Source organism: Pimephales promelas, chromosome 25 (genome assembly GCF_988280905.1).
Source record: "Pimephales promelas chromosome 25, fPimPro1.hap1.1, whole genome shotgun sequence".
Lineage (NCBI taxonomy): Eukaryota > Metazoa > Chordata > Actinopteri > Cypriniformes > Leuciscidae > Pimephales > Pimephales promelas.
Genome location: NC_142793.1, coordinates 17,734,515 through 17,749,012, shown reverse-complemented (window position 1 = coordinate 17,749,012; position 14,498 = coordinate 17,734,515). Strand labels below are relative to the sequence as shown.

Genomic DNA, 14,498 nt, shown 5'->3' with positions numbered 1-14,498 from the left:
TTTTTTTTAAATCGCACCATTCCAAAAAAACAGGGGCGTTTATCTTGCATTGTGTGGTCTTGAAAGTGAATCGCAGAAATTGGTTTTGGCAGCAGCTTCAGAGTACGTCAAGACCCAAACCGTCAGGCGTTGCTTACGTAGGGGTGGATTTAACTGAGCCGAAAGCAGCAATACAGGGAACATCATATTTATCCAATTTGCTTGATGCTTCAGAGGCCAAAATCAATCATGATGAAAGAAGTTTCTGCACAAACAAAAGCTTTGTCTGTGGTTTCCATGAGCTGCGATGCTGTGTGCTGTTTGGTTGCTTTGGAACATGCAAAAGTCGGGAAAAAAAAACTTCACAGTCAAATTAGCCAAACTTTCACAACAAAAGTGTTTCCTGTTTGCTCAGAGTGAGTGTCGATGGTCTGCACACAGGGAATCATTAAAATAACGAACCACGGCCAAATAAAACAGATTCGGACCAATATCCTCATGCAACCTGTTCTCTGTCTCCTAACCACAGCGTCTTTTTGCGCTTTGCCCGCTAATGATTTGTGCGGTCTCGAAGGGTGGCCTCTGCCAACAGAGCGAGGAAGTTCACCAAACTCTGTTGACAGCACATGGAGTCGCGGATGAAGGATTCTCGCCACTGTTACACAACATACGAGTGGAGAGCTGAACACACACGACAAGGGGATTTCAACTGTGACATTGTGAACTCTTGTGGAATCAGTCAGTGATTGAACATATGTAGACATCAGAGCTGCAGTGCCAGACTATAAGACGATAACATCTTTTATGGCGAATGGAAAAAACACGGCTCTTTTGGGCTGTAAATTGAGAAGAAGAAAATGTTGTGTGAGACTAAACGTTTAAAAACATGAAATAGTTGCAAAAGTTCAGTGAGGGGGAAATCTGTGTGTTCAGACAGATGACATTAATCATTCACTGAGAGTTGAGACAGTTTCCAGGATTGGTAAAAAAAAAAAAAATGGCCCAGAACGTACTGTACTGTGGGTATGAAACAGTGTAACAATTTTTAAATGCAACTTTTAGACTTAAACTCAATAATTAATACCCTGCCCCATAAATGTACCATTTTGGGTTATAATTACCATCTGTTTATAATGAAAGGTTGTGACGCATTGCATTTCTAGACAGTAAGTGCCTTCTTTAACTTCTATCTAGTTAAAACGGTCATGAGCTACTTTTAGTTTCCACCAAAATGCGCGTAAGCTGAAGCAGCCTGAAAAAATACACCCCTTAAGAGTGATTTGAGCTTAAACAGCAAAAAATTATGTTGTCAGATTGTATTACTAAATTAATTTACTCACCAAGCACCAAATGAGAGTAAAAACTGGCTTTGAAAAGATTGTAAATTGGAGTAGTGCACCAGTTGGGTAGAAACTTAAGGAACTGCAATATAATACTTTGTCTAAATGAAATAAGAACAATAGTGCTTATTGTTGAAGTGACACAATCGATTCAAATCTAAACATAACATTTGTACTCGAGTTGAAAAAAATCCATGGGAAGTTTATCTAGGATGCCTAAAGTTTATTTTCACATACATAGAAAAGTCCACAAATTAAGGGACTAAAGTGAAAATATGAGGAACATCCACAATGGATTTTAAACGTTTTGTGTAACACTCTCAAAGATAAAGGTTCTTTAAGATTCAAGAGTATAGAAGCTGTTTTGCCAATTGCCAACATGGAAAATAGCTGTGTGACATTGGTCAGATGGCCTTTGAGTGGAGTGACTTGCATGAAAGGGACTTTAAGGGATACCCAGCCAGTTTCCAATAATTTGTAATGTTCGAACCCTGTAATTGGTGTGATGCCATTGACGCAGATACCCCTCACTAGTTTTTTTATATTTTTTTATTTTGATCATTTGAATATTATCGTTTTAACTATGATGCATATTTAATGGTTCACTTGAATTCTGGGGAACCAGTCCATGTGCATGGGTCCTCCAGTATGGATGAAAACACCCCTAAATTGTTTCTGACAGACCGCAAACCACACAATCAAATTTTCCATAAGCCCCACCCACAAACGTACCATCATGACGATCTTGGCAGAACTGTGGCCGTACCAAAGGCTGTGAAAAGCCAGGAAGCTCAGCAGACCATAGAATACCAACGTGGCAAGGTTGCGGGGGTCCAATAGGGACTCCACGAGGGGAATAGTGCCCATTGTCCAATCACAACACAGCTCAGAGGGGTTGAGCAGCAGCCAGGCGTTCACTGGCAGGAGGTAGTTGAAGGTCAGCTGCCTGGTCGGGGTGGAGCTGACAGCAGCTGGATTATCAAACCTGATGATAGATGGGAAAGATTAATGAGTTACTCCTCTCCATTAAGACATACCGCACCAAGAGACACTATCCATTTGGAAAAGGTTGCAGATAAGAGGAATGCAGATAAGAAAATGCTGTTTTATGTTTCACCAAATCAATTAACTAAAAAAAAATGTTCTACTGGCTAAACTTATTTTCAAATGTTTACTGGAGATTAGTGCAACAACCTTTATGTTTCATATTACTAATAAAAAGTTGAAGGCAATATTAATACAATATTTATAACATTGTATGGCATATTTTAAAATATTTTTGATTTTCCCTATCCATATTGGCTGGAGAAGTACTTTAATAATCGTTTATTACTGTGCAAGTTCAAGAGCATGTGCTAGTACTGTGCTTGTGAACCATTAACCAATATCATAAATATAATTTCATGGGTCAAAGTTCAATAGATCACAACATCGACACATTGTCTAAAGATCTGAACGCCTGAAGAGAACTGAACACAATTTGAATTCTTACATTTTTCAATTCTACACCATTCAGTAGAGCTGCTAGCCTGGCTAACGCCAGACCACGTATCATTGAGAATGAAACGTGGTCTGGAAACCACCATATTTGAGCCGTTGGTTACGAATGCCAAAAGCCGTATTATTGGGTGCTACGAATGTCCATCAAATGTGCCTGTACGTCTATCAAATGCGCCTGTGCTCCATCCCCGTTCTGTGATTAGTTCCCTATTTCAGGGGAAAATTTGGTTCATGGTATCCAGACTGCCTAGCAGCGCGAATAAAATTGCGCTGTGGCAAGGCAGCATGGGGAAACCCAGGCTATAGAGCTGCACGATTAATCGCTAAAAGATTGTGATCTCGATTCAGACAGTCACGCGATCTGATCTCTAAATGACAACTAAGTTCATCTATGTCTATGATACGTTTAGCAAGTACGATCTTTCTACGAAGATCGTACTTCAAATTTCAAGAACAAAATTTGTGACCCAGCGAGAGTAGCTGTCATATATAGGTATGAAACAGTTTCACAAACAGTCTTATTGGAATCCTTATTTTTGTTACAGTAGTACTGTGATTTTACAGAAGTATTGGGAAAAGTTTCAAGTTTGAATATGAACGCTGTTCTCTATGCGAGCAATCAAATTACCTTTTGAAAGTAGCTTGATGCTTCAAATAAAGTTTGTATCAATTACATCGTTACACCAGTAGGTGGCGAGTCTGGCAACAAGTGACTGTTAGACAATAGGCGTGTTCAACTTGAAGTTGCGCTCCACAGACCAATCGGTGTATGACATCAAAGTATCGCAGGAGCGATTTGAAAGCATACGAGTCTTCATACACCTTTAAGCAGTGTCGCTTAAAGACGAAACGCACCTAGACTGTGCCCAAAAGCTTAAAAATGTTGTGACTGGTGGTCAGTACACTCTCGTAGAATGTAGTAGATTGAAATATTTTCTTAGTTATCTTAAAAGCTCACTTTATTTGGCTGTATATCAATAAACAATTACGCTGCCACAGAAGTCTGAAATCAGTTTCGTGAGGTACCTTCATGCACAAATGGTGCCTACAGTTTTCAGACACTGCCCAAATGTATTTGTCATTTAATCACTTATTCAAGTCATTTCATTTCAAAATGCTGTTTCATCCAGTAATGAAACTAGTGAAGTCTTTATTAGTGAGTCATTGAATCATTCACTCAAACCGATTAAAAAAAGAATTCAAATTAATAAAATATTTTAAAATAGATATTTTAATATAAATATTTTAAAACCTTCAAATAAAAGGAAGAATTAAAAAATACATTTTTAAAACAAACATGTTAGTTAGACAGCCTTATTTTAAAGGTTAACATTTTTTTGAAAGTCTTGAAAGTATTGTGTGCAAGATAAATATTTCCAAGCAAATAAAAAAATTCTTTAGCGCATTCATTTAGAGCAGTTTTTGTTGAATTCAGCCCATGGCGATTATTCTGCAATGCATCTTGTTTCATATGCATGTAAAACCACAGAGAGATTTAAAAGGGTCCAAGCCACACTGAAAAACAGCCAGACTGAATGATAGGCATTAGACGGCTAAAAAAAAAAAAAAAAAGTTACCAGAACAACGATACTGCCAAGTTGGCAGCACTGATCTGTGGCAACAGGCCATTAACTGTGGTTCAAGACTCTCAAAACAGATTAAATAAATTGTTGATGTTCTTTGAATCCCAAGCATTCAAAGATGGTGGCCTTTACCGCATTAAGCAGCAACACTTTCTGGTTAATGATTGTGAAAACCCTTTAACAGGAAATGAACATCCTGATTGAATTAAAAACAGGTTTCAAATTCTACATTTATTTGGCAGCACATTTATCACACACACACATATATATATATGTATATATATATCAGTATACAATGTCCATGGGATTTGAACCCATGACCTTGCCGTTGTAAGTGCAATGCGCTACCAGTCAAGCTACAGCAAAAAAATAAATAAAATAACACTTAAAGTGCAGAACATTGACATGGGCTTTCAGTCTCCCCTAAAAAACACTTGTTACGTTAATGTTCCTCCTTTTAAGCTCGAAGCTAATATTTTCCAAGGGCAAAATATTTCCGCTGTTTGAAATGGACACAAACCGAAGTTTATCACTTGGCTCTCATAGAAGGGTGTGTTTTGAGAGGGAGGTTTGAAGTGTGGGAGAGCCAACAAGTATTAAAATCCAAATAAAATCCTTTGCACAACCCCGTCATAAATCCAATCTCTTGGAAGAAGAATGTTTTTGTTTTGGCTGGGGCATTACAATATTATCACAATATTCCCAAATACAACACAGGGTCAAAATAAACTTCGAAAGTATGTTAATCCAGTGTATTATGTCTCTAGAGAGCTGTGAGATAAGACTAATTCAGACGGTCAGAGACAGTCGATGGATTATGTCTTGGGATTAGCGATCGCTTCCGTGACAGATCCAAAAGGATTTTTAACTCAGATCCCAATCGACTTCCCCGGGGATGATGATCAGAGGACGGAAGTATGTCTAGGCGTTTTACACAGAGCTCTTGGATATAGCGAGATGCTTCTTTTGTTTAAGGGTGGGCAGAGTGATCACTATCTAAGAGTGATTACTATCTATAGGGGTGGTTCCAGATCAGATGATATGTAGAACATGTTCAGTTCAGGGCCAGGCTGTTGATGGATATAAAAGCATCATGATGTCCCTCATCATTTCAAAAGCTTAATATACACTACTAAGAATGATTTCCCCATAATATGATATCATGTTTACATTCATTAGTCACATCGTTCCCTTGCTATTTGATGCTGGTGCTATGTGACAAGTTTCCAGTGACAAACCAATTGACCACGCTGGATACAATACTGTTGAGAATTGTAGGACTGCATGATTAATTGAAATAAAACCAAAATCGCAATATGGCTTAGTGCGATTATCATATCAAAGGCTGATGGTTTAATAAAATAAATATATGTGCTACATGTTTATTAGGTTGCCAAACACAGAAGATTCCTTCCTAAGGAAGGTCTTAATAGATTCCTCGGGTCATGCAGGGAACATAGATAGCAATTTTGCGATAGTCAGCCAAACTTCCTGTCCTCCATTTTGATTTTCTTTAAAACCCTAGTTTTTCCGAACTTCTCGTAGACATCAGATCATCTTCAGACTGTGCCAACAAAAAATGATAGATTTCGTTTCGATATACAAAACCATTTTCGTATACGGTTGAGGCATGATGCCAAAATGACTGAGCCTTAATGCTTTGGCAAATTGACACCAAACTTGGCATTTGTCATTGTCACCCCACTCTGACCCCACTACATCAAGTGGGTCCCAGCACCACCTATTGGTCGCTTCGAAAGTGATGAATCATTAAGCCATTTGCCTAAAATGTCTTGAAACGCTCATTGTTGCAGTTGGTGTGATGCGTATACTTATTTTGTTTGCCCAATAATTGCTGCACTTTCTATTCACCAAAGACTCCCGAAAAAAGTAACACGGTTTTCACAAAAATATTAAGCATCACAACTGTTTTCAACATTAATAATAATACGATTTTTTTCTTTAGCAGCAAATCAGCATATTAGAATGATTTCTGAAGGGTCATGTAATGCTAAAAGTGAAACTGAATTCTCAGCATCATTACTGCAGTCTTCAATGTAAAAATTATATATTACTGAGATTTCACTGGTCTCACCTGGTGAACACTGGCAACTGGGACTGAATGACCTGCACCCTGACGATGACCAGCAAAAGTGTGCTGATTATCAGGACAATGAGCTTCAGAAGGGTCTGGAGGACAGCATAGGGAAAACCATCTTTTCCTCTCACCACTTGAAGTAGGGTGTCAATCAGCATGGGCAGAGTGAACTATATTTATATTTTTTTAAAAAAGGAGAAAATGACTGACATGATTAAGTAAATAAAAAAAAAAATACATCAATTTTTTTACAATTTAATTTCCAAGTATACACAACCATTCAAAAGTTTGGGGTCGGTAAGATTTTATTCATGTTTTGGAAAGTTTCTGCATTTATTTAATCAAAAATACATTAAATTATTGCAACTTAAAATAACTTTTCTTGGTCAACATGAACATGATTTTTTTTTTTAGGATTCTTTGATGAATAGAAAGTTTAATAGAACATTTTATATGAAATGGAAAACTTTAGTTACATTATAAATGTTTTTTTTTTTTTTTTTTTTTAGTGAAAGTATTAATTTCTTTAAAAAAAAAAAAAATCTTACTGACCCAAACTTTGGAATAGTCATGTATATAAAATTGTTTAAAGTATTAAATAAAAAGTTTCAAGTATTATTTTGTAATAATTAAATAAGAATAAATTAAATACAGTTTGTAATAAATTACAACTAAAATAATGAATGTACATTAAACATACAAGTATTTAATTACATCATTTTATATTTTCAATTATTTACCTAGTAATAATTATATAACTTTCTATAATCCTTAGGGATTTTTCCATTTTTGTTGACAAAAATGTAGAGAAGACAGGAAACGATGACAAGAATAGATACAATAAAGCTGTATTCAAACCCACACCTCCCATTTGACCACAACAGCTTAATCTGTCTGCCAGCAGTTTAACCACTAGACCACAGTCCCGACCCAGGTCGTTTCGTTACAGGTCGCTGCAACGAAACTTCCACACGCCACATTGGCTCTGCTCCGGATACATTAGCTCAACATTACATTTAATACATTATGGTTTAAACGCTACACGTCTAATGACTTAGGCCGATTAGAGTAATTACTTAAGCTACATGTATTTCAGCAAAACATTAAAGTCAATGGGCTACTTGTGCATATGGGTTGAATTAAAGGCATAGCTGAGGGCTGCGTACGGGGTGAACGGAGCAAAGATTTGTCCAAGGCAAAGAGCCACAGACCTCAACTTCCTGTCAGAAACAGCTGCTTACATTCATTCAGTTGCTAGCACACATAAGACAGTTATGCCACAGTCCATTACGTAAAAATGTAATTACATAATGGAAGGCTGTCAAAAGAACAAAGACCCCGGCGAACATCCGAACTCTAATGGACTGAGTGGTTTTCACTTAATATTCAAATGCAGATGCTAACCGGCTGCTAGCTGCTAACAATAGATATACAATTAAAATGGAACAGTTGAAAAGACTCTTTCAAGGGACACTGCATCCTAAATGCATGTGACACGCAATGTGTACAGTATCTAACTTGCTTCAGTGCGTCAAAACATTTTTGATTTTTGAAATCCTGTAGCTTGGTTTAAACGGAATAGGCAACAGGGTGTTTTCACATCTGGTAAGACTTGTGGTTAACAAAACTATGAGACTTTGCTGTTTTGTTTCACTGCTATTAGAAATGAGAGATGTTGCCCCGAAGTTATTTATTCAACTGTCACTTACAAAATAGTTGTCTTGAATAACTTTTTCTGGGCAGAAGGTACGGTATGTCGTATCAGATAAAAAACCTGTCCAAGCTGTTGGTTATCACCTCAGTGTTGATTTTCACACTCTTCTTTACAAAAGTCAATACAGACATGCCCTCTGGGGTTTTAAACGTATTTTTATATTCACACCAAATTAACTAGTGACTGTCGTTGAGCAGTCAACTTGTTGACCAATTTCCACAGCGAGAGATGGACTTAGAGCATGTGTTTGGCACAGGAGATTGCTCCCACTGATACAGCAAACTGTTTTATTTGCTTTGTTTAATTTTTGAATTTGTTTCACCACAACGAAATGCAATCGATAGATTTGTTTCAAGGTTTTTTCGGTATTAAACTGTCAAGATAGTGACACCAACAGACAAAAGTGTACAGATATTTCTGTAGTCATCGTGTGAGGCTGCGCCCCATGAGGACGCGTTAAGTCTTTCCATCTGGTTAGCGGTTTCACTCTCCCTCTGTCTTTCTGCCAACAAAATAGGGTTTTTAATATAATTTTAAAAAGAGAAGGATGTTTTATGACTTCCCTTAAAAGCAAAATAGTTTTTTTTTTTAGTTTCTAACAAATAAGCTTTTGATCCTAAGACCCCATAGCAGATCATTTTGGCTTTAGCCATGCATGTCACACGTCCTTTATTTACGAGATGATAAATAAATGTCAGTCTTACTCCTTGGGCAACAAAGACCTCATAAATACAGCATATCCCAATAACAGTAATTCCCTGCTCCTTGCATAGCGTGGCAACGGCAACCAGGAATACGGTTGAAATGATGGGAGTCCACACTGAAAGAGAAAGTTGAAGACAGAGATGATCCAGGAAAGTCATCTCATGTGCGCATACTCATTTTTAACATGACGGATATGCTTTTGAGTAACTTAATACATCTTTCAAACATCATTCAGATGAAAGAAAGTGGATCAGCAAAGGAAAAGAGCCCGGTGTTGTTCTTCATTTTTGGGGATCTCATCCCACAAGTCTTTTCAAGAGAATCAGAGAAAAGCACTTTACATAAACAGAGATGTCAATCTAACTTGTTAATTTAGCATGATTAATTATCACATTGCGACTTGCCAAACCACTCCCAACATCAAAAGTTGTTCACATGACCTTGTTCTTGTGTTTCGAAAACAGATGAATTGAGTGCAAAACAACAGAATAGAACATGGGGATCTAGAGATTGTTTGTAAATATGGTGTCTTAAAAATGCGGCACTCGTGCTGGAAGATGTGATGCAACAGTCAAAGACATGAAGAAACAATATATTCAATTCTAAATTACTTTTATCAATTCAATGTGTTTGTCTGTAATAATATGGTAGGTTAATATTGATACATATGCAATTATTTGCAATTCATTCAATTGCATATCATATAATTAATTTTCATTTTTTATAATTGATTGACAGTCATAAATCCATATTTATAAAAACAACACAAATACAATCTTAATATAAATGTTAATATAAAAATAAATATATAGTTCAGAAGCAGCAACAGTGGTGGCCTAGAGCCAACTGAGACATTAATGATGCGGATTATAGGTCATATTATGACCTATAATATGTAAAGAACATTGGGTTAGTATACAATACAACACTTGCATGCACTATTCAATCATGAAATTTCTTTTAAAATAAATGCTACGGCTTATTTAAGATGAAAATGAAATTAAATAATCGCTTGTCATCACACCTTGGACAAGGTAAAAACTAGAATATTGTGATGGGATTAACATTCTTGTTAAAAAAAAAGATCAAGGATAACAGTGGGAGGTTGACAGTATAATATAATAATTGTTGTGTAGTACAAGTCAGAAAAAACATGCCAATTTGATCGATCTGTGAAACTGGAGCTGTGTACTCAAGGATTCTGGGTGGGGAACTCGGCGAGCTTTAGAATGGGAGGCGAGTCACAGCTTGCGCGTCATGTCCTTGAAATGAACTTGTTGAAGCGTGAATGGATGCATGGATTGTGAGGTTATGCGATGGCAACACTTACCGATGGAGTGATCGGCTCCTTTTGATTTGGTGTACGCAAGGAAAGCAGCCAGCAGGAAAATGGAGGACAGTAACTCAGCCCTGCCCACGACACCTGTTACCTGCACATACCGAAGGAATGCGGTTAAACATTTCAACAGCTCGATGTGCAACACTCCTCATGGGGAGTTTCATTTGATCAAAATGCACCAAACTCAAGACTGTAAAATTAAATGTCTTATGACTTAAAGGGTTACTCCACTTTTTTTGGAAATAGGCTCATTTTACAACTCCCCCAGAGTTTTACCGTTTTCGAATCCATTCAGCCGATTTTCTGATATTTAGAAGAATATCAGTAACCAGACAGTTTCTGGTCTCATTGACTTCCATACAGTATATGATATGGTTACTGATATTCTTCTAAATATCAGAAAATCGTCTGAATGCATTTGAAAACGGTGAAACTCAACTGTTTAACTCTGGGGGAGTTGTAAAATCAGCCTATTTCCAAAGAAAGTGGAGTATCCCTTTAAGCAGGTTTTTACAGTAGTGCTTCTTCTTATGAAAAGTATGAGATTGGACGGGGATGTTTATGCCATGAACAGTCATGAGACAGGTGCAAGAGGAACCAGTTTTAAGCAATCAATCATAGCTGTGGAGCAGTAATAATTTTCCCCCTTCCTTCATCCTGTGAGAACCTTTGCTAAAAATACCGCAAGCCGTTATAAGATAATCATATCATAATTAATTGTTATATGATGTTATAAACAATCAGTGGGGTTAAAAAACTGAGACCAAAAGTTGCAAAAGCTCTTAACTTTAATGCAATTTTCAATTGCAAATAATTACACTAGAGCTGCACGAATAATCGTTGAACGAATGAGATCTTGATTTAAACACCCATGCAATCTCATTCCTAAATGAAAATCAATTCGGTAATAAAAGTATTTATTGAATCGTTAGTTATGCATATAACTACTGTTTTCAGAAAGAGTGAAACGAGGTACAACACATGAGTATGGGATTTCATGCTCTTACCCCATTTGGTGAAGACACCCTTATTCACACTTGAAAGGCTGATGACATGACGACGTGGGTTACCTACCCTCAGCATATAAATGCAGTCCCATGCGTCATTCCCTTTTTTCAATCCAGCTCTTGTCTTGACCCAGGAGTTGTACCCCGTTTCCCTCTTTCTGGGAACAGTAGTTATATGCTTCACTCATTATTCCCATTCAGTCGGTTCACTCGGATGACTATGGGACATATATTCAGACCTGCAAAGTCGCTTAACTAAATGTAAGGGACCAGCATCGCCACTAGGGGTGTCACGATTCTCAAAATCCTTGATTCGAAGACATTTTCGATTCTAAGGTCACAATTCAATTCTATTCTCGACTTTTACCGGGGGGGGGGGCAAGTTCTGTCGATGGGTCTCCTGCAGCACTTCTCGCAACACTTCAACACGCGTGTTTTTTTCCGCTGAACGGACGCGACATGGGGGTCGTGGCAGCATTGACGATTCCATTTTTTTATTCGATTTTCAAGATCGAATTCACAGTTTCAATCGCTTTTGATTTAAAATCGAAATTGGGACACCCTTAATCGCCCTGTTCCTTTTTCAAGGGAGTGACGGCTTCTTGGGGAAGCATTTAAATAAATACAAAAAAGGCCTGCAGTGAACACAGACTGAGCTATTGTCGCTGCAGTGACATGTAGTCAGTAAACCAGACAAACATGCTAATGCCCAACTGGCAGCCACACAAACATCTTACACCATGCCCATGACGTTTCCCTGCCCCTCCTAGAGTGTGCATGCACCCCTGCAGGCAAAACCAACTCCTTATCTGCTATAGACTTATCCATGCTTTCTAAAATCCAATGCGAAGAGCGGGTTCCCAATGGCCGAGTTGGAAAAGATGACAAAAAGCTGGTCAGATGAGCGCACAGCCAGCATCTACTCAATGTACCTGTATACAACTCGCAGAGGGCACAGAGAAGTCACCTGTCTTCCTCTGAGTCAGAGATTTTACACGGTAGGCAGCTCGAATGGGAGCACACTCCTGACATGACTTTAGGAGTATCCGCCGCATCCAGACTCAACAGACTTCTCCAGACCTACCATGAAGGCACCATTCATTTTGTAAAAAGTATACTTCGGTCGCACTGTGTCTGCATGACATAATTTTGGTCAGCAGAGAGGTTTGTGGATGTCTGCGCACACTGTCCGCATGCAGCCCAATTTTTTTGTGTCCGTGCATATGAACAACAGTGCAGCAGGTGCAAGTGACTTGATCGCTTGGATACAAAGTCCACAAGCAAGTGTGTGCTCGCCAAACGTGTCTTTCTGCACTAACGGCCAAAGGAGTATACCTGGAAAGGCTCGCACGCTCAATGTGCGTGATACAGAGCGCAATGTGGAAGTTCCACGACTGTCCACACACTGTCTGTGTGACGTCATTATCATCATCATGAGAGTCGCGTGCAGCCCAATTTTTGTGATTGCGCGGGCAGCAGCGCAATATGTTAGTGACTTGAAAACAAAATCTGCTAAATTTGCGTCTTTCCACGCACACGGCCAAAGGAGTATACTTTAAAAGGCTTGTGCTCTCTTGACTGAGCTAGAAATGGAGCGGATCATGGAAAATGAAGTATACCCGGGCTTTTAAAGTATTAGTTCACTTTAAAAAAAACTTTTGCTGATAATTTACTCACCCCCATATCATCCAAGATGTCCACGTCTTTCTTTCTTTTTAAAAGAAATTAAGGTTTTTGATGAAAACTTTACAGGATTTTTCTCCATATAATGGACTTTAATTAGTTTCAAGGTCCAAATGACAGTTTCAGTTCCGCTTCAGAGGGCTTTAAACGCTACCAGAAGATGAATATGGGTCTTTTCCAGCTAAACGATTGTTCATTTCAAAAAACGCGCTCGCGACTCTCCTGTTCGAATGGTACCTAAAAACTTTGTTGCCACTCTTCCATACAGATAAATGACTAGGTGGCCAAAAAAAAAGGAGACGACCACCAAATAAAGAAGATCACCACATCTGGATCAGCACCCGAAGACAAGTGCGTACCGTGTCTGGCCACTGATCCACTGAGGATGCGTCACACGTCTCAAGTGTGAAATGATAAAGCTGCCGGCAGAACACACATGCAACGGTGTTGGAGAGATACAGCCAAGCATGGACAATTCCAAACACACTGGACAGTACTCGTGAGTAGGCTAAATCATAAACACCCACATGCCATAGGACGGGGGGAGAACTTTCCACACGCAAATTTCCATCTTCATGATACCACGTTTAACAGTAGGCTACGAAACATAAGGAAAATATAAGATATGGACTATAAATGCCATTTATGCCGTCAGATTGAAAATCATTAATTGTCCGTGTCTTGTTTAAGAATAAGTACTCTATCAAAATATCCGTAAAAGATATATAAAATACTTTTCAGAGAAGAGCCGTTCTCATTATTTTCCACTGGCAAAATAGTAGCAATTTTATATATATATATTTTATATATATATATATTTTAGTCATAATTTTTTTTTAATTGGTTTAAACTGATCAAATTGATTAAATTTTGCCTATAAGGTTGACATATTTTAGGATATTTTTAGTATTTTTTAATGGAAAACGATGTTGGCTTACTTTTTGTTTGCGGTGTAATTACAATTGTCTGACTCACTGACAAAACTAATCTTACAGTTTCCTTCAAATGCAATGTTGGGAAGATCACAGAAGGAGTTATCAATTATTAGGCAACTGTCTGCCTGCACACGACATTAACAGCAGTGGTTGTACAGCGAGCACTGTCATCGGACCTATTCAAACCGACCAATGGACCGTTCAACCGAATCAAGTGCACATCATTGATCACTCCTTCTCGTAATATATGAGTCAGACCATGAGTTCTGGGATTTGTTTAAAGTATCGTCATGTGCCTAGCAATCCTTGCTGACATTAAAAAATAACTTGCCAAAGGAAAAGTGTTCAAAAGCAGCACATCAACTACAAATATTTATAATATCTAATTTCATACAATTTTTATTTAACTTCTGGATAATGGCTTTATGTCATTTGAATGCTTAACTCCATTAATGAGAGTAGAATATATCAAAATGATAAGTGTTTAAAATCATTCTGTTAACTTTAATTGACTTTAAAAGAGTGCATAAGCACAGTCTAGAGTGTGTGGATGGTGCACACATATTTAAGGCAAGTTTGTTTATAAATCCCAATAAATTGTGTAGGCATATTTCA

General features: G+C 37.9%; 1 protein-coding gene across 2 annotated transcripts in view; it reads right to left on the bottom strand.

Moving 5' to 3' along the window:
- Positions 1-14,498, bottom strand: part of tmtc3 (transmembrane O-mannosyltransferase targeting cadherins 3) — a 30,273-nt gene that overhangs the window by 11,114 nt on the left and 4,661 nt on the right. Inside the window, exons 4-7 of one of the 2 annotated variants that reach the window (XM_089127667.1) lie at positions 10,250-10,349; positions 8,892-9,034; positions 6,498-6,670; positions 2,052-2,304 (exon numbers count right to left, since the gene is read on the bottom strand). In XM_089127667.1, coding sequence (XP_088983793.1) covers positions 2,052-2,304; positions 6,498-6,670; positions 8,892-9,034; positions 10,250-10,349 — 669 coding nt within the window. The remainder of the gene's footprint in view (positions 1-2,051; positions 2,305-6,497; positions 6,671-8,891; positions 9,035-10,249; positions 10,350-14,498) is intronic. The other variant, XM_039646936.2, reaches the window with a different exon arrangement.